Source organism: Triticum dicoccoides, chromosome 1B, assembly GCF_002162155.2.
Source record: "Triticum dicoccoides isolate Atlit2015 ecotype Zavitan chromosome 1B, WEW_v2.0, whole genome shotgun sequence".
NCBI lineage: Eukaryota > Viridiplantae > Streptophyta > Magnoliopsida > Poales > Poaceae > Triticum > Triticum dicoccoides.
The window spans coordinates 545,759,008-545,783,345 of record NC_041381.1 but is presented as its reverse complement, the minus strand read 5'-3'; the positions used below and the strand labels follow the sequence as shown (position 1 = coordinate 545,783,345).

The 24,338-nt window shown below is 46.7% G+C and overlaps 1 protein-coding gene across 1 annotated transcript; it reads right to left on the bottom strand.

The window, feature by feature from the left end:
• Positions 1–753: 753 nt before the first annotated feature.
• Positions 754–2,258, bottom strand: LOC119348568 (RING-H2 finger protein ATL66-like). The gene has a single exon (XM_037616592.1). It carries the CDS (start codon positions 1,827–1,829, stop codon positions 1,257–1,259), a length of 573 nt encoding a protein of 190 aa, XP_037472489.1. The 5' UTR covers positions 1,830–2,258; the 3' UTR covers positions 754–1,256.
• Between the last annotated feature and the right edge of the window lie 22,080 nt (positions 2,259–24,338).

Sequence of the window (24,338 nt, the reverse complement as noted above, 5' to 3'; positions counted from 1 at the left end):
GTTAAGCTACTCGCTGCGTCTGGATCAGAGCGAATGTCCAGTTGGAGGCGACGCCATGATGGATGTGCTTGACTGACATATACTACGAGGACCTCCGGCCTGCGTGAGAGCTAATCAAGCCTCGCTTAAAATATTACCCAGTGCCAGAGCTGTGGTGCACTGGTGTCTGCTGCGACTGTTGTTCACGATAACCCCAACGATTAGTCCAGCACAAACTAAACTAATATAGCATTGCTTATCATGTTGGTAGTAGTGGTGCATTAAGCACGGCAAACTAATATAGCATTGCGTATCATGTTAAGACGTCCGGTTGTTTCCTAGCTAATCTTCCAGCGCACTAATTGCGCCGCTCGAAAAAGATCCAGAGTGCTCTAGCCGTGGCGCTGCCACTGGTGTTCATGATAACCCCAACAATCAATCGAACCCACCCAAACAGCATTGCTGTTCCATGTAGTACACACTACGTAGTGCGATGGAGTAAGAAGCACAGCTAGCTTAGCTTAGCCAGACGAAGACGGACGTCCTGATCCGGATCCTCCATCGTACTAATTTTAGTCGCCTAATCAATCCTCCATCCATCGCACTAATTGCGCCGCTCGAAAGAGATCCAGAGGGGACGGTTGAAGGAAGAAACGGTGAGGTGTTGTCCGGAGACGCAACCTTTTCGCAAAGCGCGGCTCCGTCATTAGATAGGCACACACTTACGGGAGCTGCCCCAAAAGTGCAGATTACTATACGCAAACGCGATCAGGATGGTGACAAGCAGAGAGATCCCGGGACTTAATTAAGGGTGAGCTGCCCGTGTCAGTGCTGATAAACTACGTACACATCGAGATGCCATTAGCTCGGGCACCACTGAGCTGCCACCGCGTACGCAGTGACGGCACTACAATACTCATGGCACAGATAATTTTAATGTACAGCCTACACCGCTGTCCTTCCCTTTGGAGGCTTGAACAGAAAATTTAAGGTAGAAAAGTGGCCGGAGAGATGACGCGACCCCACGCCGGCCGGCCTGCGAAAGAACGGCTCCCGTCGTGCCATGGCAGAGCTGGCGCTGCCTTTCCGGCCGGCGATGACGCGTCTCGCCGGGGACAGGTACGGTAGCCACATTGCTCATTTGGCTCTGTTGTTAAACCGGGACGGGCTTTCTTGCGGTCAAGGTAGCAGTAAGTGGCTTACAGGTGGGGCCTGCTTGTCATGCTTCGGTGAGTTGGCGACTTGGCGTGCGAGCACGTTGTCTTCTGGCTCACGAGTCACACCGGCGGCGGGTCGCCTCCGTTGACAACGTCGACCGGCTTGGCGACGGCGGCGGCGGGGAGGAGGAGGGTGCGGCAGAGCGGGCAGCTGGGCTGGGAGCGGAGCCAGGCGTCGACGCACTCCGGGTGGAAGCAGTGGCCGCAGGGAGGGAGCGCCTTCACTTTGTCCCCGGCCACCAGCGCGCTGATGCAGATCGAGCACTCCGCCGCCTGCTCCTCGTCTCCGCCGTCGCCCTTCTGCCGAGAAGGGGAGCGCACCGGCGAGGAGGCGGGCGGGCTGTAGAGCGTGACGGGCAGCCCATTGATGGCGTCGGCGTCGAGGCCGGGCACGGGCGACGCCGCGGCGGACGAGGACGAGGCCTCGCGGTCGGCGTCGCGGCGGGCGCGGCGGCGGCCGCACGCCCAGCGCAGGTAGAGGCAGACGGCGACGAAGGCGACGAGGAGCGCGAGCAGGCCGGCCAGCAGCGGCACGGCGCGGCCGCGCAGCGCGAAGTTGCTGTCGTCGACGTCGCCGTACCGCACCCTCGCCACCTGGTTCGCCGTCCCCGCGGCGCCCTCCTGCGCGGCCATAGTAGGTTTCTTCCTTCCTCTCCCTTCACGAACTCTGCACGCACGCACGCAAGCTTCAACGTGCACGAGCTTGGACTTCTTGGACTAATCAGCTACGCAGCAGCTAGCCCACGCTCTCACGCCATGTGCGGGGTGCGGACTCGTGGAGCTGCGGTAGTCAAAGGCAGCGCATGGGAGACCGAGCGCGCTGCCGGCCGGCCAGCTTGTGGTGCAGGCGATCGGTCGAAGGAGCGGGCGAGCAAGCAAGCGAGCGAGGAAATATCGTGGCAAGTGGCGGTGTGGCTCGGCCTGGCGAGAGAGCGATCGACCGGAGAGCGAGTGAGCTGCTGGATGGGGGGCGAGCGTGGTTTCTAAAATTTCAAAGTCCTCGGCCGTCCCTTTTAAGCTTGGAAAAATGGCTCCGGCCGGTGGGGCACAGCCGGAAGCTAGCCGCGAGGCGCGAGCTGATGGGCAACTGCCAACTTGGGCGTGACTGGATCGAGCCGGCACGCACGGCGGCATGCCGCACTGTGCTGTCGCCGTGGACTCGGGGGTGCAATATTCTTCTTCTTAATTTGCCGGGAGGTGTAATATTCTCCCGTTCGGATCGCTGGTCACGATCCACGGGGGAAGGGATGGACGACTTGTGGCAGGCGAGCTGCGCGCATGCATTCAGACCAATGGTTTTGAACTGCACAGTGCTTGCGATTTTTCAGCGGCGAATATTTTCTACGGGGATCTTTGACTGGCAATTATTTCCTTTTTTGGCGAATTTGTGGCTGGAAGTTGTGACAATTACATTGCCGATGGTGAATTGGCCGTCCTACTCCTGCGGGCTGGTGGCCATCTGCTTCGAGGGTTCGTCGGCGAGCTGCCCCCGCCCAGGTGACTCGGGAGAATCTACAAGATTACAACCTCTTCTCGGCCGCTTATCCATGCCCCTCTCCGTCTCTCTTCGTGGTTGCCGGCGGTCTTGGACGTGCTCCTAGGGTTTGCTAGTATTTAAACATTTCACCACACACGGAAGGCTTTGCTTCCAGGAGATGGTTCTCTTTGGCTCTCACCGCAACTTTTGGCAGGACCCTTCGTGCACGGCGCGGCGATGTGTCATCGCGCACCGGCACGGCCCGATCGACCGATCATAGCACCGGACACGGCAAACTTTACCCTAGCGTGGAGCGACTGCTAAATCTGTTGGCACCTCTCTGCGTCTCGGCACTATGCATGCATGCCCGCCAAACGAAACACGGAAAACGATCACACGGTGCAATGTTACGTGCAATCCACCGTGTCCTTGCTATATCGAGGCAACAAAGCCGGGTGACGGGGCAGGTGGCTTTGAGCCCGAGATAAGCCCGGGATAAGAAAGAGCGCCCTCGCATCGCATGCATGGACCCCGGTCGGCCGGCCGACTCGGGGTGGTAGTGCTCGATCATGCATATCACTAGCTGTCTAGCTACACACATATCATCACCTTTTTTGCCAATCCCATCGCGTGGTTGCTAATAAATTATTGACGCACAACAGAGACCCGGCGATTTGTAGCTTGGAATAGCTAGCTGAAAAGGGCAAGGATTAAAAGCCAGAAACCGTGTGGCTCACTCCGATCTCACCGCTCGAGCCACCATCATCGTCATATGTATCTTCTTCATCATCGTCGTCCCGAAAATATCTCTTCTTAGAAAAAGGCGGAGACGTAGGCTGGGTAACCACGCAGCCGTTGCCTGTGCGTTCCGCCGTCAGCATTGGGTAGGGGGTAGTAGCTTTTGCTTTGGACGAGCAGCGATCGAGGTGCTGTGCATGCAACTGCTCGTTGAGCTGTGTTGTCGTCGGCGTTTAGCCCAGGGCCGGGCAGTCGGCCGTCGTGCGCGGGAAAGGCGCATGCGGGCCTGCCCTCTGCCCAGGTTGCATCCGGCAGAGTGCGACCTAGCTGTGGGCGCGAAAGCAGCTCCGAGCTCGCGGTCCAGCACAGCAAAAGCGACCATATCTTAGCCAGCATCGCACTAATATGTGTACTATCAGACTATGCTAGGCCAGGGTTACGGTTCCTTTACGTGCAGTTTCCATCATGGCCGCAAGCAACTAATCTACTTGCTCCGTTTCGTGCGTGCAAGTCGGCCGGCCAAAGTATCCTCGGCCCTCTGCTTCACTTCTCCTCCACTAGCTTAGCTTCATGGCCAGCCGCGCGCCCACATTGACACTCAAACTCAGGCTAGCCGGACATGCATGCACGCGTACGCGCCGTACTACAACTACAAGGTTGTCGTCGGGGCGATGCGAATGCGATGCGATTGGACGGGTCGTTGCGTCGCACTGGTTGGCTGCCTTGTGGGACGGACGACGAACGAGATGCGATGCGTGAGTCGGTGGTCTGTTGGTGCAGAGGATGAGGAGATGCAGCCTGCGGGTGGACTACTTGCGGCCGGTGAGTGCATGTCTGATGCGAAAGTAGCAGCAAGTTCGTGTGACCACTGTGTGTAATGGGATGCAACGATGGGGGCTGATCAGAGCAACTTGATCTGACGAACTATATATATGCCTGTAGACCATGAGTGGCGATGGTGGACGGAGCGGAACGGTTTACCTAGCGCTGCCCACTAGTGACTAGTCCAGGGCATGATTGTTCAGGGAAAAGACCGAAAGTTGTGGTGAAAACGTACCTGTCGAACTGAATCTTCTTGCCGTCGTTTGATACTGCCACACAGTGTTATAGAGCAGTAGCCCAAGTCGACCGAGATGACAGCTGGAGTCTTTTTATTTTTACAAGTGGCAACGGCATCCGATCTCCGAAATGTCCAGACTGTTTTGACTTTTGGAGCGGGAATTTATCCCCATGAATAAAATCAGTAAATCTTATTCTACATGTCAAACAAAACTTATTCTATACTAGACTTCTTTTGCCCCATCGGCACGTCTCCCTCCCGAGCCGGCCCCCGCGTGGGCGACCGGGAGGCCCCAGATCCCATCGCCGCCGAACCTCCCCCACTCCTCCTCCTCCTCCCTCGCCGTCGCCCAAGGACGCGGCCAGGCGAAGCCTAGCCGTCGCCGGCGGCGGCAGGGACTCGGGCCCTCTCGCTCGGGTGGGGCTGGCGCGGGCCGGCGCCGCCGGGCCGAAGCGTGGCGGCGGGCCGGTCGCCACGGCGGGTGGTGGCGGCGCCTCGGCGACGTCGATTCCCCGCGGCAGGAGGCCTTGCGATCTGGTGCGTTGCGGCCGCCAGGGACGGCGGCGACGTGACCGGATCGGTTCGCGGCGGCGCGGCCGGATTGATCGTTGGTCGGCCGTCGGCACGGTGGTGGGTGCAACTCGTCGGCAGCTGGGCAGATCCGCGGGATTCTACCCTTGTCTGGCCCTTGACGGCGCGGGCAACTACGGGGGAAACCCTAGGTCTCCTTGGGATCGAGCGATGGCGGCGCTTTTGCGTCGTAGTCCCTCTTTAGGGCATTGTTTTGGAGTTTGCTCCGGTTGAAGGGACCAGCAATGTCGGCGGCGCACGTCTGGTGGAGCAACTGCCGATGAAAATTGCGCCGACTACGGTCATGGCGGACGATGGCGGCGTCTTAGATGTCGTTCCCTTGTCGAGGCATTGTCGTTGCAGTCTGCGTCATCAGGTTCGGGATGCTCCGGGGGAAACCCTAGATCTGGGTCTTCCGGATCGGACGATGATGGCGTTTGATCGCTTTCCCTCCTGGGGGCATCGTTTTGGAGTAAGTGTTGGCTGGGGGGATGGTGGAGCGGTGCTTCATCTCACACATCGATGGCGGGGGATTTCGGCGGCATGGCGCTGTGGAGGCTCGGCGCCCGATGCACGGAGATGGACTCGCGCATGAGGAGGTTGTTGTCTGGCGTCATGGTGACGGCGATGACAGAGTGGACAGACAAGGTAGAAGCCTCAATATGATCTGAAGACGGACATGTGGAAGATGGCGGCGACGACACACAAGTGCGTCTGACCGGATTGTGCCCCAGACCCGGTATGTGGCTCGGCTGGGGCTTCCGAATGAGTGTTTCGGCTTCCGGCTTTTGATGTTAGGCTTAGGTGAGTGGTCTGGGTAGTGGTCCAGTTAGCACCCCTTCATCATTTTGGATAGGAGTAACGGCATATGTTGCCAAAATGGTGGAGTCATGCACATTGTTGTAATACTTTGTAAGGTCCTCGAGAATAATCAATAAAGTGGCCGTATGCATCTCCCAGATGCAGAGGCCGGGGTCATCCTCCTTTTCTAAAAAAAACTAGACTTCTTTTGCTTATTCTACTTCTGATTTCTTTTGGTGCAAATCTAGCTATCAAATTGGAATCGAGTAGCACACATCAGTAGCACCTAGCAACTGGTTTACCCACTGGTAAGCAATCCAACTTCTCTGTAATGTCCACTTATTCTCTATTTCGTTGAAAAAAGTGTTCAATGTAATCTTTCTTCGAGGTAAGCAACACGATCGTTCCAGCTGCGGTCTTCAATCTGCCCAGGAACGAGTAGAGAAGGTGAGCCTCGAGAATTGCCATTTGCGAACTTGCACAAAAGCACACTCAATAGACTTCACTGCATTTGGAATACCTGACTACATTTTTGTTACGTTCGTCTTTTTTCTTTTCCAAAAGGTAGTCAGGGAAGTGCACCACAACAAAAATGGTTAATTTTTTTTTGGAGGGAAAACAAAAATGGTTATGATCGCGCAAGCGTGTCCACCCCACTGACTTGACGAGGAATGCCTCAAGAGTGTACTCCCTTGGAGGTTTCAAAAAGTGCTATATTTTTGAATAATTTGAAGATTGCTCACCACGTCTGACTAAAGAAATAGAGTTTTCATCCCTTGTGGATTTCGCCCACCTTCCTTTCTGCAGGGAAACAACATATGTGCACAACAACATAATGTCTCCACCTTTCTTTGTTTTTCCATTTATTCACCGTTTCTACCTTATCTTTATAATGCAAATATCTGGTGAACGTTTGTTCGGAGAGAAATTTCCAACGAAAGACCGAGTTGCCATGCCAAAGCAACTTTAAATGCCATGCGGCATTTCTTCAGGGACTTGCCATGTATGGAATGTAAAATTGCCATGTGTAAGGGAGAATTGCAATCGAACACAGTGTACCCCTTTTTTTTAAATGTCATCCTTTCAATTTTGATCACAAGGCTGTAGGGACATTCGCTGGGAGCTCCTTCCCAGCGAACGTTCGCCCATTAGTATTTCTGTACTTTGGTGTGAAGGATGGGAGTAAGAACACACAAGTAGAGTATGTAGACCTAGTACGTTGGGAGAGTTGCACATGAAGATATCCAAAATAATACTTTGCTGTGAAGGATGAGAGTAAAAATACATTTTTTATTAAAAAATGTGTATATTATGCACGTACAGTATGTGTAGATGTTTATTTAAGAATAAAGAAACTAATGACTATAGAATACTAATCATTTGCTAGGTGCCCCATGGATGGCCACGGGCACAAGATGAATACCATGCATAAGAAGTCTTAAATACAAAGGAAATGACACTTAAGTATCCGGATAAATAAAGTCGTTTGAATACTTGTAAAATGTTAGCATTTTTTCCTGATCCTTAGCCCTTCATAGGAAGAACCAACCTCATTGATGTGAAAGTATTTTGCTGTCTATAAAAGAAGAAGAATTCAGTTAAGAGCTTGGAATTAATGTGAAAGTATTTTGCTATCTATAAAAGAAGAAGAATTCAATTAAGAGCTTGGAATTGATACAAGTAACCACCACAATTATTTTGGATTTGGATTAACCACAACATGAACGTTTGGAAATTTGCAACTATACAACAACAACAACAACAACAACAATAACAACAAAGCCTTTAGTCCCAAACAAGTTGGGGTAGGCTAGAGGTGAAACCCATAAGATCTCACGGCCAACTCATGGCTCTGGCACATGGATAGCAAGCTTCCACACACCCCTGTGTCCATAGCCAGTTCTTTGGTGATACTCCAATCCTTCAGGTCTCTCTTAACGGACTCCTCCCATGTCAAATTCGGTCTACCCTGCCATCTCTAACATTCTCCGCATGCTTTAGCCGTCCGCTATGCACTGGAGCTTCTGGAGGCCTGCGTTGAATATGCCCAAACCATCTCAGACGATGTTGGATAAGCTTCTCTTCAATTGGTGCTACCCCAACTCTATCTCGTATATCATCATTCCGGACTCGATCCTTCCTCGTGTGGCCACACATCCATCTCAACATATGCATCTCTGCCACACCTAACTGTTGAACATGTCGCCTTTTAGTCGGCCAACACTCAACACCATACAACATTGCACGTCGCACCACCGTCCTGTAGAACTTGCCTTTTAGCTTTTGTGGCACTCTCTTGTCACAGAGAATGCCAGAAGCTTGGCGCCACTTCATGCATCCGGCTTTGATTCGATGGTTCACATCTTCATCAATATCCCCATCCTCCTGAAGCATTGACCCCAAATATCGAAAGGTGTCCTTCTGAGGTACCACCTGCCCATCAAGGCTAACCTCCTCCTCCTCCTCACACCTAGTAGTACGGAAACCTCACATCATGTACTCGGTTTTAGTTCTAATAAGCCTAAACCCTTCCAAGGTTTGTCTCCATAACTCTAACTACCTATTTACCCCCGTCCGACTATCGTCAACTAGCACCACATCATCCGCAAAGAGCATACACCATGGGATATCTCCTTGTATATCCCTTGTGACCTCATCCATCACCAAGGCAAAAAGATAAGGGCTCAAAGTTGACCCCTAATCCAGTCCTATCTTAATCGGGAAGTCATCACTCTCGACATCACTTGTTTGAACACTTGTCACAACATTATCGTACATGTCCTTGATGAGGGTAATGTACTTTGCTGGGACTTTGTGTTTCTCCAAGGCCCACCACATGACATTCAACGGTATCTTATCATGGGCCTTCTCCAAGTCAATGAACACCATATGCAAGTCCTTCTTTTGCTCCCTGTATCTCTTCATAAGTTGTCATACCAAGAAAATGGCTTCCATGTCGACCTCCTAGGGATGAAACCAAACTAATTTTTGGTCACGCTTGTCATTCTTCTTAAGCGGTACTCAATGACTCTCTCACATAGCTTCATTGTATGGCTCATCAGCTTAATTCCATGATAATTAGTATAAATCTGAACACCCCCCTTGTTCTTGAAGATTGATACTAATATACTCCGTCTCCATTCTTCTGGCATCTTGTTTGCCCGAAAAATGAGGCTGAAAAGCTTGGTTAGCCATACTATCGCTATGTCCCCGAGGCCTTTCCACACCTTAATGGGGATACAATCAGGGCCCATCGCCTTGCCTCCTTCCATCCTTTTTAGAGCTTCCTTGACCTCAGACTCCTGGATTCGCTGCACAAAGCGCATGCTGGTCTCATCAAAGGAGCCGTCCAGTTCAATGGTAGAACTCTCATTCTCCCCATTGAACAACTTGTCAAAGTACTCCCGCCATCTATGCTTAATCTCCTCGTCCTTCACCAAGAGCTGGTCACCTCGTCCTTGATGCATTTTACTGTAAATTTGCAACTATGTATTACAAAAAAAGAAGTGAAATGGACTTGATGCCAACAAACATATAAATTATATGGAAGTATTATAACAAAATCAAGCGAAACAATTTTTTACAGTAAAATTAACTGAAACATGTTTCAACTGCATTGAACATTACTTTTGCACAGAGCATCTCAAACAAATCAGTGGAAAAGAAGTATCACCCATTTATAGGGTCTCACAAACAAATGATTAATGGATCACCTTTGGCACATCAGACATCAGCACTATCTGTGGCCATCAACGTTAATCTTATTTGAACTACTTGTGAAACATTCCCTCTGCTGGATAGATGCAAACAAAACTTAAGTTTTAGTTATGAAACAAATAGCATATCAAAATTTTGTAACATGCAAATATTAAACCACAATACTAACATGAAACAATCTTTAAAACTCAATGCACTGACTTCAGTTTCTTCCATCGGTTCTTCTTGGATAACACAAGAAGGCATATCTATTGATATATGTTGTTGCCCCATTCAGTTAGGAATAAATAAGTGTAAGAAAAAGACTAGAGAAAGAACGGTGTATTTTGTGCATGAAGTAAATAAAGAAAACAAATATTGCATAGGTAAAAGGTCATAACATAGCAATAGTAATTTAGTGTGCCTTCTCCAAATGGACGACGCAACATGCAAGAAAAGTATAGTATCACAATTTCTTGGTAGAACTATGATCATGGGTTAACTCTGATCAGTGGTGAAGCCAGCTCAAGTTTAGCCTAGGCAAGATCGAAGTGTTGCCATGTTAATAAGCTTTTTACCAAGCAAACTCTTCAGTAAACTAATTTTCTCTACTACAATTCCATGGACATGCAGACTGGGAGCCCGGGCAGCCGCCCGAGCTCCCCCCCCCAAGTTAGCCATGTTCTTCCATTGACAGCCCAACTCAATTTCAGGCCGGGGTATATATTGCCCATGCCACATGTTGTTGACTTAGCCTCGTGTTTTTCTCAATATTGGCATGTTGTTTTACTGAATGAGTTGTATCATCATCGCATTTATGCAAGGGATTACGTGTTGTAGTCCCATTTTACTTGCAAACATTACAAATGGCCAAAATCACGAAGGAGTTTCCTGATTGTCCCAAAAGGGACTGAACTACTTGATGTGGGCATCCGACTGCGAGATCGTGCTCGAAGGCAGATGCATTCTGAGGGTGATTGGTCTAGGGATCCATCCGCCCCCACAAGCCACAAAGTTGCACCGGAGAATGCTCAAGCTCTGCACTTTCTTCGTCACCATCTGTGCGATACTCTGATAGACGAATACATGGCAGAACGGAGCACTTCGGCCTTTGGACTGCTCTCAAGTAGTAGTACCAAAGGCCTTTAGCCTATCGAAACACTGCTTGAGAGTGGTCGAAAGGACCGAAGCGCTATGTTCTTCCATGTACTCATCTGTTAGAGTAGCACACAAATGGCGAAGACGGAAGAGTAGAGCCTGCGCATTCTCCCGTGCGACTTTGCAGATTATAAGGGCTAGCTGGATCCCCAAACCAATCGCCCTCAGAATGCATCTGCCTTCAAGGACAACCGTGCAATCAAATGCCTACATCAATTAGTTTAGCTCATTATGGGCAACCATGGAAACCTTTTCTTCAGTATTCTGACCACTTGCAATTTAGGCAAATAACATGAGACTACAACAGGTAATCCATTGCATACATGTGATGATGATACAAGTTATTCAATAAAACAGTATTCCAATATTTAATATATTCTTTGGTGATAAAAAGTGACAAGAATCTACAATAGTAAAAAACTATAGTGAACACATGTACAAAGATAACAGGTTAAGCACATCTTAAAAGTGAAAATTAGCGACAAAAAATTGGATTCTCGAGGCATTTTGAAGCCTAAGCATGCATTTAGGGAAAATAGGGAGTTCTAGGGACTTATATGTAGAATAATTCAGCTAGAATAAAATGTGCGACAATACGAAAAGACAGTGCTGATAACATGTTCCCCCTGGGATAGGAGGAGAATCTGCTAATGGGTCAGCCCAAGTAGCATCGCCTCATAGGCGAGCACTAACTTCTACTCGCAATAAGCGATAGACAAACTTTGCGCATAACCAATGACAACCCATTGCAACTTCGCAGCAAAGCTCATGATTGATGAACTAAGTTTGATACAACTTGGACTAGAGGCTTCAATTCTAACTATCTAACAAATGACATCTACTCCCCCTTTTCCTAAATATTTGTCTTTCTAGAGATTTCAATAAGTGACTAAATACGGAGCAAAATGAGTGAATCTACACTCCAAAATATGTCTATATACATCCGTATGTGATAGTCCATTTGAAATCTCTAAAAAGACAAATATTTAGAAACGGAGGGAGTATACAATAGAATAAATGCTAGTCAGATAGTCTTTCAGCAGCAGATTATATCATGCAAACAGACAACATGGCTGACAGATACAAAAACGAATGACCACTTTTAATGACATTGATCACTAACCTTGAAAACATTACAGAATCATGACCAATCCATTCTTCAATATCAGGGAGTGTTTCTCAGAGAGCCTTCGGAAATGCTTCGTTATCAATGCTAAACAATTTGGATAGAACATCTTTGCTAGCAACAGCTGTGACTACTCCAGAGGATTGCCATTGAACATAGCACCCATGATCTGAAAAAACATGTATGGGTTTCAAATAGATGAAAATCAGAATCAGAAGCAGATTGCACTAACCAAAGTCGGGTTTTCCTCTAGAAGCAAATCATAGAGCATACAAAGTGCATGTGCCTCACATATTCCTAACATATGGATCCCTGACACATCTTTTGAGAACCACTGACACGAGCCTAGCGACAACCTGTAATATGATACCAGCCATGATGCAAAGGACCCAAGTCCTCACTAATGGGTTTGCTTGAGGTAAATTCTTGTGGAATATGCTAATATAAAGAAAGCTTCGTTTTGGCGCCTGCAGCAACAACAAGATATCATTTACAATCTCTTCTTTTTTTGAAGGAAAAGTGATGACCCACAAGTATAGGGTATCTATCGTAGTCCTTTCGATAAGTAAGAGTGTCAAACCCAACGAGGAGTAGAAGGAAATGACAAGCGGTTTTCAGTAAGGTATTCTCTGCAAGCACTGAAATTATCGGTAATAGATAGTTTTGTGATAAGGTAATTTGTAATGGGTAACAAGAAACAAAAGTAAACAAGGTGCAGCAAGGTGGCCCAGTCCTTTTTGTAGCAAAGGACAAACCTAGACAAACTCTTATATAAAGGAAAACGCTCCCGAGGACACATGGGAATTATCGTCAAGCTAGTTTTCATCACGCTCATATGATCCGCGTTCGTTACTTTGATAATTTGATATGTGGGTGGACCGGTGCTTGGGTGCTTCCCTTCCTTGGACAAGCATCCCACTTATGATTAACTACTCTCGCAAGCATCCGCAACTACAAAAGAAGAATTAAGGTAAACCTAACCATAGCATGAAACATATGGATCCAAATCAGCCCCTTACGAAGCAACACATAAACTAGGGTTTAAGCTTCTGTCACTCTAGCAACCCATCATCTACTTATTACTTCTCAATGCCTTCCCCTAGGCCCAAATAATGGTGAAGTGTCATGTAGTCGACATTCACATGACACCACTAGAGGAAAGACAACATACATCTTATCAAAATATTGAACGAATACCAAATTTACATGACTACTTATAGCAAGACCTCTCCCATGTCCTCAGGAACAAACATAACTACTCACAAATCATATTCATGTTCATAATCAGAGGGGTATTAATATGCATTAAGGATCTGAACATATAATCTTCCACCGAATAAACCAACTAGCATCAACTACAAGGAGTAATCAACACTACTAGCAACCCACAGGTACCAATCTGAGGTTTTGAGACAAAGATCGGATACAAGAGATGAACTAGGGTTTGAGAGGAGATGGTGATGGTGAAGATGTTGATGGATATTGACCCCCCTCCCGATGAGAGGATCGATGGTGATGACGATGGTGACGATTTCCCCCTCCCGGAGGGATGTTTCCCCGGCAGAATAGCTCCGCCGGAGCCCTACATTGGTTACGCTAAGGTTCCGCCTCAAGACGGCAGCGCTTCGTGCCGAAAGCTTCCTTCTGATTTTTTCCAGGGAGAAAGACTTCATATAGAAAAAGATGGGCACCGGAGGCCTGCCAGGGGGGGCACGAGACATGGGGCGCGCCCAGGGGGGTAGGGCGCACCCCCACCCTCGTGGCTAGGGTGTGGGCCCCCTCTGGTTGATTCTTTTGCCTGTATTTTTTATTAATTCCAAAACGTGCCTCCGCGAAGTTTCAGGACTTTTGGAGTTGTGCAGAATAGGTCTCTAATATTTGCTCCTTTTCCAGCCTAAAATTCCAGCTGCCGGCATTCTCTCTCTTCATGTAAACCTTGTAAAATAAGAGAGAAAAGGCATAAGTATTGTGACATAATGTGTAATAATAGCCCATAATGCAATAAATATCAATATGAAAGCATGATGCAAAATGGACGTATCAAAAAGGTAGATCGTGATCTAGCTTATGCATTCGAAATGGGGTTAAAAACCCGGATGCCAGAAGTCATATTACATGAAGGTTTTGTGGGCCCAGCACAGCGTGTGCAGCAGGCCACCACCAAGCCTAAACAGGAAAAAGGTGAAAGGAGAGGGAGTTAGGCTTAGAGGAAAAAAGTAGCATAGTTACACAAAGTAGTTAAGTCTTGATCTCGTCGGGCTCTATGTTTCCAGAGATGAATAAGGTGATGAATCTCTTTGAAAGCCCGAGTTGCTGTCCATGTCTCTGCCCTGAAGACAAGAGCATTTCAGGCTGTCCAGAGAGCAACCGCAATTGCCGCAAAGAGGATGTGCCAGAGTTTTCCGTACGTAGCCATGGCATCCGCAAAGAAAATGAAGGTTTGCATGTCCGGGCAAGTATTGGCGATACCTTGCAGGCCGACCCTATGCCAAACTGCATCGGCTAATCGACATCGCATGTTGAGATGATATATGGTTTCTGATGCAGGGCACCAATCGCAACCATTATGAGTTGTGATCTTCCATTGTTTCTTCAGCATATTGTCCCTTGTATTCACTCGTCCACGGACCGCCAACCAGAGGAAAACTCTATGTTTATTAGGAATAATATTGTCCCAGATCTTGTCTTTCAAGGGGCACTCTATCCCTTTAAACGTGAGCATCTCATAGAAGAAATGTGTTGTAGGCTTGTTGTACAGACAGATTGGTCTCCAGAGATCAGCATATTGTTGGGAAACACAGTAATTTCAAAAAAATCCTACGCACACGCAAGATCATGGTGATGCATAGCAACGAGAGGGGAGAGTGTTGTCCACGTACCCTCATAGACTGAAAGCGGAAGCATTATGATAGCACAGTTGATGTAGTTGTACGTCTTCACGATCGACCGATCCTAGTACCGAACGTACAACACCGCCATGATCTGCACACATTCAGCTCGGTGACGTCCCACGAACTCCGATCCAGCAGAGTGTCGAAGGAGAGTTCCGTCAGCATGACAGCGTGATGACGGTGATGATGAAGCTACCGGCACAGGGCTTCGCCTAAGCACTGCAACAATATGACCGAGGTGAATTATGGTGGAGGGGGGCACTGCACACGGCTAAGAGATCAATGATCAACTTGTGTGTCTATGGGGGCCCCCGTCCCCCGTATATAAAGGAGTGGAGGAGGGGAGAGGGCCGGCCTCCTAGGTGCGCTCAAGGGGGGAGTCCTACTCCCTGTGGGGGTAGGATTCCCCCTTCCCTAGTTGGAGTAGGAGAGGGAAGGAAGGGGGAGAAGGAGAGAAGGAAAGGGGGGCCGGCCCCCGTCCAATTCGGATTGGGCTTGGGGGGGGGGGGCGCCCCCACCTTGGTCTAAGGCCCAATAAGGCCCATTGACTCCCCGGGGGGTGATACGTCTCCAACTTATCTATAATTTTTGATTGTTCCATGCTATTATATTACCTGTTTCGGATGTTTATGGGCTTTACTTTACACTTTTATATTATTTTTGGGACTAACCTATTAACCGGAGGCCCAACCCAAATTGTTGTTTTCTTGCCTATTTCAGTGTTTTGAAGAAAAGGAATATCAAACGGAGTCCAAACGGAATGAAACCTTTGGGAGAGTTATTTTTGGAATGGAAGCAATCCAGGAGACTTGGAGTAGACGTCAGGGAAGCAACAAGGAAGCCACGAGGCAGGGAGGCACGCCCCACCCCCCTGAGCATGCCCCCACCCTCGTGGGGCCCTCGTGGCTCCCCTGACCGACTTCTTTCGCCTATATATGTCCATATACCCTAAAAACATCGGTGAGCACCATAGATTGGGAGTTCCGCCGCCGCAAGCCTCTATAGCCACCAAAAACCAATTGGGACCCTGTTCCGGCACCCTGCCGGAGGGGGGATCCCTCACCGGTGGCCATCTTCATCATCCCTGCGCTCTCCATGACGAGGAGGGAGTAGTTCACCCTCGGGGCTGAGGGTATGTACCAGTACCTATGTGTTTGATCTCGATCTCTCGTGTTCTTGAGGTGGTATGATCTTTATGTATCGCGAGCTTTGCTATTATAGTTGGATCTAATGATGTTTCGCCCCCTCTACTCTCTTGTCATGAATTGAGTTTTCCCTTTGAAGTTATCTTATCGGATTGAGTCTTTAAGGATTTGAGAACACTTGATGTATGTCTTGCGTGGGATACCCGTGGTGAGAATGGGGTATTCTATTGATTCACTTGATGTATGTTTTGGTGATCAACTTGCGGGTTCGGTGACCTTGGGAATCTATGCATAGGGGTTGGCACACATTTTCGTCTTGACTCTCCGGTAGAAACTTTGGGGCACTCTTTGAAGTACTTTGTGTTGGTTTGAATAGATGAATCTGAGATTGTGTGATGCATATTGTATAATCATACCCACGGATACTTGAGGTGACATTGGAGTATCTAGGTGACCTTATGGTTTTGGTTGATTTGTGTCTTAAGGTGTTATTCTAGTACGGACTCTATGATAGATCAAACGGAAAGAATAGCTTCATGTTATTTTACTACGGACTCTTGAATAGATCGATCAGAAAGGATAACTTTGAGGTGGTTTCGTACCCTATAATAATCTCTTCGTTTGTTCTCCGCTATTAGTGACTTTGGAGTGACTCTTTGTTGCATGTTGAGGGATAGTTATATGATCCAGTTATGTTATTATTGTTGAGAGAACTTGAACTAGTGAAAGTATGAACCCTAGGCCTTATTTCCTAGCATTGCAATACCATTTTTGCTCACTTTTATCATTAGTTACCTTGCTATTTTTATAATTTTAGATTACAAATACTCATATCTACCATCCATATTGCACTTGTATTAACATCTCTTCGCCGAACTAGTGCACCTATAAAATTTACCATTGTATTGGGTGTGTTGGGGACACAAGAGACTCTTTGTTATTTGGTTGCAGGGTTGTTTGAGAGAGACCATCTTCATCCTACGCCTCCCACGGATTGATAAACCTTAGGTCATCCACTTGAGGGAAATTTGCTACTGTCCTACAAACCTCTGCACTTGGAGGCCCAACAACGTCTACAAGGAGAAGGTTGCGTAGTAGACATCAAGCTATTTTCTGGCGCCGTTGCCGGGGAGGTTAGTGCTTGAAGGTATATCTTTAGATCTTGCAATCGAATCTTTTAGTTTCTTGTTTTATCACTAGTTTAGTTTATAAAAGAAAACTACAAAAAATGGAATTGAGTTTGCCTCATACGCTTCATCTTTTTAATATCTTCCCTGAAAATGATATAAAGGAAAATTGTGCTCAATTGCTAGAAGAAGAATGTATTAAAATGTTTGGTACTAGATCTTTGTATGATGAGCATGATTGCAATGTTGTTAGTATGAATTCCTTGAATATCCATGATGCTAATGATATGAAAAGCCACAAGCTTGGGGAAGCTATGTTTGATGAAGATGATAATTTTTGTCCCCCAAGTTTTGATGAGCAAATTTATTATGATGAAAGCATGCCTCCTATTTATGATGATTATTGTGATGATACGTATGCCATAAAGAATAAACATAACCATGAAACTTGTCATCATGATTTTAATTTTCAATTGGATTATACTTCACATGATAGTTCTATGCAAGTAGATCATGAAAAGAATGCTTTATGTGCTGGTTATATTGTTGAATTCATTCATGATGCTACTGAAAATTATTATGAGGGAGGAACATATGGTTGTAGGAATTGCAATAATATCAAGTTTCCTCTCTATGTGTTGAAAATCTTGAAGCTATGCTTGTTTTACCTTTCTATGCTAGTTGATTCTTGTTCCCATAAATTGTTTGCTCACAAAATCCCTATGCATAGGAAGTGTGTTAGACTTAAATGTGTTAGTCATATGCTTCATGATGCTCCCGTTATGTTTCAATTCTTACCTTTTATGTGAGCATCATTGATATCATCATGCCTAGCTTAAAAGGCATTAAAGAAAAGCGCTTGTTGGGAGACAACCCAATATTTACCCCTAATGTTTTTGTGTGTTCACATGATTATGCTACTGTAGTAATCATGTTTTATAGCTTTTTTCAATAAAGTTCCAAGTAAGACCTTTAGTATAGCTTACGGTGATAGTTGTGTTGATCCTGCTAAAAATCAGAAACTTTTGCGCCCAGTAAACTAGTTTAGATAATTCACAGAAATGTGCTTTTGATCTGATTCTTTTTGCTCTGGATTGTTACATAAATTTCTCAGGTTTTACTAATTTGGTAGGATGTTTGGAATTACAGAAGTATACGTTTGATACATATTACTACAGACTATTCTGTTTTTTGACAGATTCTGTTTTCTATGTGTTGTTTGCTTATTTTGATGAATCTATGAGCAGTATCGGAGGGTATGAACCATAGAGAAGTTGGAATACAGTAGATATTACACCAATATGAATTTAGAATAAGTACACAACAGTAACTAAGTGGTGGTTTTATTTTCTTATACTAACGGAGCTTACGAGTGTTCTGTTGAGTTTTGTGTTGTGAAGTTTTCAAGTTTTGGGTAAAGATTCGATGGACTATAAAATAAAGAGTGGCAAGAGCCTAAGCTTGGGGAAGCCCAGTGCACCCCAAGGTAATATTCAAGGACAACCAAGATCCTAAGCTTGGGGATGCCCCATAAGGCATCCCCTCTTTCGTCTTCGTTCATCGGTAACTTTACTTGGAGCTATATTTTTATTCACCACATGATATGTGTTTTGCTTGGAGCATCTTGTATGATTTGAGTCTTTGCTTTTTAGTTCACCTCAATCTTCCTTGCTGTACACACCCTTTGGGAGAGACACACATGATTTGGAATTTATTAGAATACTCTATGTGCTTCACTTATATCTTTTGAGCTAGACAATCTTTGCTCTAGTGCTTCACTTATATCTTTTTAGAGCATGGCGGTGGCTTAATTTTGTAGAAATTATTGATCTCTCATGCTTCACTTATATCATTTTGAGAGTCTTTTAGAACAGCATGGTATTTGCTATGGTTATAAAATTGGTCCTAGAAAGTGCATTAAACACTATGATCAATTTGATGCTCTATAGTTGTTTTGAGATATAAAGGTGGTAATATTAGAGTCATGCTAGTTGGGTAATTATGAAATTGAGAAATACTTTTGTTAAGGTTGGCAAGTCCCGTAGCATGCACGTATGGTAAAAGTTGTGTGACAAATTTGTCGCATGGGATGCTCTTTTAATTGTCTTCCTTATGTGTGGAGGTCGGGATCGCGATGGTTAACTCCTACCAACCCTTCCCCTAGGAGCATGCGTAGTAGTACTTTGCTTTGAGGGCAAGTAAACTTTTGCAATAAGTATATGAGTCCCTTATGACTAATGTGAGTCCATGGATATAAGCACTCTCACCCTTCCACCATTGCTAGCCTCTATTATGCCGCGCAAATTTCGCCGGTATCATGCACCCACCATTACCTTCCTCAAAACAGCCACCATACCTACCTATTATGGCATTTCCATAGCCATTCCGAGATATATTGCCATGCAACTCTCCACTGTTCTGTTTATTATGACACGCCCCATCATTGTCATATTGCTCTTTGCATGATCATGTAGTTGACATTGTATTTGTGGCAAAGCCACCTCCATAATTTTTCATACATGTCACTCTTGGTTCATTGCATATCCTGGTACACCGCGGGAGGCATTCACGTAGAGTCATATTTTGTTCTAAGTATTGAGTTGTAATTCTTGAGTTGTAAATCAATAAAAGTGTGATGATCTTCATTATTAGAGCATTGTCCCAAGTGAGGAAAGGATGATTAAGACTATGATTCTCCCACAAGTCGGGATGAGACTTCAGACTTTATAAAAAAAAGGCCAAAGAAGCCCATATAAAAAAGGAGGCCAAAGAAGCCCGCCAAATAAAAGAAGAAATAAAAAATGAGAGAAAAGAGAGAAGGGACAATGCTACTATCTTTCTTTCCCACACTTGTGCTTCAAAGTAGCACCATGATCTTCATGATAGAGAGTCTCCTATGTTGTCACTTTCATATACTAGTGGGAATTTTTCATTATAGAACTTGGCTTGTATATTCCAATGATGGGCTTCCTCAAAATGCCCTAGGTCTTCGTGAGCAAGAAAGTTGGATGCACACCCACTTAGTTTCTTTTTGTTGAGCTTTCATATATTTATAGCTCTAGTGCATCCATTGCATGGCAATCCCTACTCACTCACATTGATATCTATTAATGGGCATCTCTGATGACCCGCAAGTATACGGGATCAACGTAGCCTCTTTCGATAAGTAAGAGTGTTGAACCCAACGAGGAGCTAAAGGTAGAACAAATATTCTCTTAAGTCCTATCTGCCACTGATACAACTCTACGCACGCTTAGTGTTCGCTTTACCTAGAACAAGTATGAAACTAGAAGTACTTTGTAGGTGTGATAGGATACGTTTGCAAGATAATAAAGAGCACGTAAATAAAAGCTAGGGGCTGTTTAGATAAAGAAGAAATAAAGTAAATTTAGCGAGTGTGGAAAAGTGGTGGTAGGAGTTGTGAAATTGTCCCAAAGCAATTGACTACTTTACTAGACCGATAGCAAGTTTTATGTGGGAGAGGCATAAGCTAAGATACTTTCTCTTCTTGGATCATATGCACTTATGACTGGAACTCTAGCAAGCATCCGCAACTACTAAAGATAATTAAGGTAAAACCCAACCATAGCATTAACATATCAAGTCCCCTTTATCCCATACGCAACAACCCCCTTACTCGGGTTTATGCTTCTGTCACTCAAGCAACCCACTATAAGCGAATCATGAACATATTGCAACACCCTACAGCGGGAATCCCTCACGCTTGCGCGACACGGAGGGCAGAATAGGACAACAACATAACCACAAGAAAATTAAACCAATCATAGCAATTCATCAATCACCGATAGGACAACGAAAATCTACTCAGACATCATAGGATGGCAACACATCATTGGATAATAATATGAAGCATAAAGCACCATGTTCAAGTAGAGGGTACAACAGGTTGCGGGAGAGTGGACCGCTGAATATAGATGGGGGAAGGTGATGGAGATGTTGGTGAAGATGGCGGTGGTGTTGGTGAAGATCGCGGTGATGATGATGGCCCCCGGCAGCGTTCCGGCGCCACCGGAAGCAAGGGGGGAGAGCCCCCCTTCTTCTTCTTCTTCTTCCTTGACCTTCTGCCTAGACGGGAGAAGGGTTTCCCCTCTGGTCCTTGGCTCCCATGGCTTGGGAGGGGCGAGAGCCCCACCGAGATTGGATCTGTCTCTCTGTCTCTCTCTGTTTCTGTGTTCTGGAATTCTTCCCTGGCACCGTTTCCTTTATATCTGGAGATCTGTAACTCCGATTGGATTGAAACCTTTGCCCAGACCGTTTTCCAAAAATTAGCTTTCTTGTGGACAAAGAAGGACATCAACCGCCTTACGAGTGGCCCACGAGGGTGGGGGGCACGCCCACTTTAAGTGGGCGTGGGCCCCTATCTCGTGGACACCTCGGGCATCGTATCGCGTTGATTCTTCCTCCCAAAAATCACAAATATTCCAAAATAATTCTCCGTCCGTTTTTATCCCGTTTGGACTCCGTTTGATATGGGGTTTCTGCGAAACATAAAACATGCAACAGACAAGAACTGGCATTGGTTACTGGATCAATATGTTAGTCCCAAAAAATAGTATAAAAAGTTGCCAAAAGTATATGAAAGTTGTAGAATATTGGCATGGAACAATCAAAAATTATAGATACGATGGAGACGTATCAGCATCCCCAAGCTTAATTCCTGCTCGTCCTCGAGTAGGTAAATGATAAAAAAAAGATAATTTTTGATGTGGAATGCTACCTAGCATAATCTTGATCATATGTCTTATCATGGCATGAATATGAAGACACGAATGATTCAAGGCAATAGTCTATCATTTGACATAAAAACAATAATACTTCGAGCATACTAACCAAGCAATTATGTCTTATCAAAATAACATAGCCAAAGAAAGCTCATCCCTACAAAATCATATAGTTTGGCTATGCTCCATCTTCATCACACAAAACATTCAAATCATGCACAACCCCGATGACGAGCCGAGCAATTGGTTCATACTTTTTAACGTGCTTCAGCTTTTTCAACTATTACGCAATACATGAGCGCAAGCCATGGACATAGCACTATAGGTGGAATATAATATGATGGTGGAGGTTTATGTGGAGAAGACAAAAAGGGAGAAAGTCTCACATCGACGCGGCTAATCAACGGGCTATGGAGATGCCCATCAATTGATGTAAATGCGAGGAGTAGGGATTGCCATGCAACAGATGCACTAAGAGCTATAAGTGTATGAAAGCTCAAACTAGAAACTAAGTGGGTGTGCATCCAACTTGCTTGCTCATGAAGACCTCGGGCGTTTGAGGAAGCCCATTGTCGGTGTCAAAACCGGCGGATCTCGGGTAGGGGGTCCCGAACTGTGCATCTAGGCGGATGGTAACAGGAGATAAGGGACACGATGTTTTACCCAGGTTCGGGCCCTCTTGATGGAGGCAAAACCCTACGTCCTGCTCGATTGATATTGATAATGTGGGTATTACAAGAGTAGATCTACCACGAGATCAAGGAGGATAAACCCTAGAAGCTAGCCTATAGTATGATTGTTGTAATGGTTGTTGTCGCCTACGGACTAAAGCCATCTGGTTTATATAGACACCGGAGAGGGCTAGGGTTACATAGAGTCGGTTACAATGGTAGGAGATCTACATATCCGTATCGCCAAGCTTGCCTTCCACGCCAAGGAAAGTCCCATCCGGACACGGGACGAAGTCTTCAATCTTGTATCTTCATAGTCTTGGAGTCCGGCCGATGATGATAGTCCGACTGATGATGATAGTCCGGCTATCCAGACACCCCCTAGTCCAGGACTCCCTCAGTAGCCCCTGAACCAGGCTTCAATGACGATGAGTCCGGCGCGCATATTGTTCGGCATTGCAAGGCGGGTTCCTCCTCCGAATAATTCATAGAAGATAGTGAACACCAGGATAGTGTCCGGCTCTGCAAAATAAATTCCACATTCCACCGTAGAGAGAATAATATGTACACAAGTTCAATCTGCTGACGTATTTTGTGGCATGACGTCACACCACTACCAAGCCTTTACTTGAATCATTTTTTACTACACCACCTCAGCACGTTTAGCGAAGCGGTTTCCTTGGCACGTCTTGTCGAAGCAGAGATCGTGTTCCCCTTACTCCGGGATTCTCATCAATACGGACGTGGGTAACCCAACCGCGCCTGTCGCCACGCCCCCTCTATCGAGGGCAAGTCCCGAACGGTCACGGAGACGGCTCTCGGCATTCTCCCTCTTTATAATGGGTACAAGGCTCGTTTCTTTTCTTCAATCCTCCATCGAATCTTCTCCTTGCTCCAAGTTCCAACACCCAGAGCCCCAGATTCGAGTGCTTCGGACCTTCAACAATGTCCGGCTCCGACCTTCAGGGCCGGTGGATGCCCTCCTCCATCACGGAGGAGGACGTGCTAAAGCTGCGAGAGGCCAAGTACCTGACTTACGAGATTTCGCACAGGTTGCCCGCCGAAGGGCAGGCCATCCCCACCCCCAAGCCCGGTGAGTACGTCGTTTTTGTATCCCACCTCCGTCGGGGTTTAGGCTTCCCGATGGATCCTTTTGTGAGAGGGCTCATGTTTTACTATGGGTTGGAATTCCACGACTTGGCTCCGGAGTCCATCCTCCATATTTCCGCATTTATTGTCGTCTGCGAAGCCTTCCTCCGCATCACCCCCCACTTCGGCCTGTGGCTGAAGACCTTCAATGTGGAGCCGAAGATGATCGAGGGGCGTCAAGCAGAGTGCGGTGGGGCGGCCGTAAGTAGGAGGTCCGATGCCCCGTGGCCCATGGGCTCCTTCCAAGAGGAGCTCGGCCTGTGGCAACAGGAGTGGTTCTATATTACCGCTCCGAGGGGCAGCAGACAGAAGCTGCTGCCCCTATTCCGCTTGGGACCTCGACGACGGTTGATGTCGTGGGTCAACCAAGGGCTCAACTGGGGGCCGTCAAAGGACGTGCCCCTACTGTAGGGCCGAACTCGAGACCTCCAAGCGAGGGAGATCGATATGGTTGTGGTAATGCAGGTCATGCTGATTAGGCGTCTACTGCCCTGCAAACGCCGCCCTCTCCGGCTGTGGGAGTTTAATCCGGAGGGGCCACGGATTCTTCAACACTTCATGGGTATGACACCCATGGAGATGTACAAATTATTCTTTGGATCGCGAGAGGCGTGTCCGGAATTGACCGAGGACGCTGGCCTAAGCTGCAATCGCCCGGATACTCAAGTAAGTAGCTCCGAGTCAGGACATACCGTTTGTTTGCCTTTCTATGATTCGCCTTATGACCGATTTCCTTCTAAACAGGAGTGGATAGCGCAAGCAAAACTGATATGGTGTCCGGCCCCCCTCCC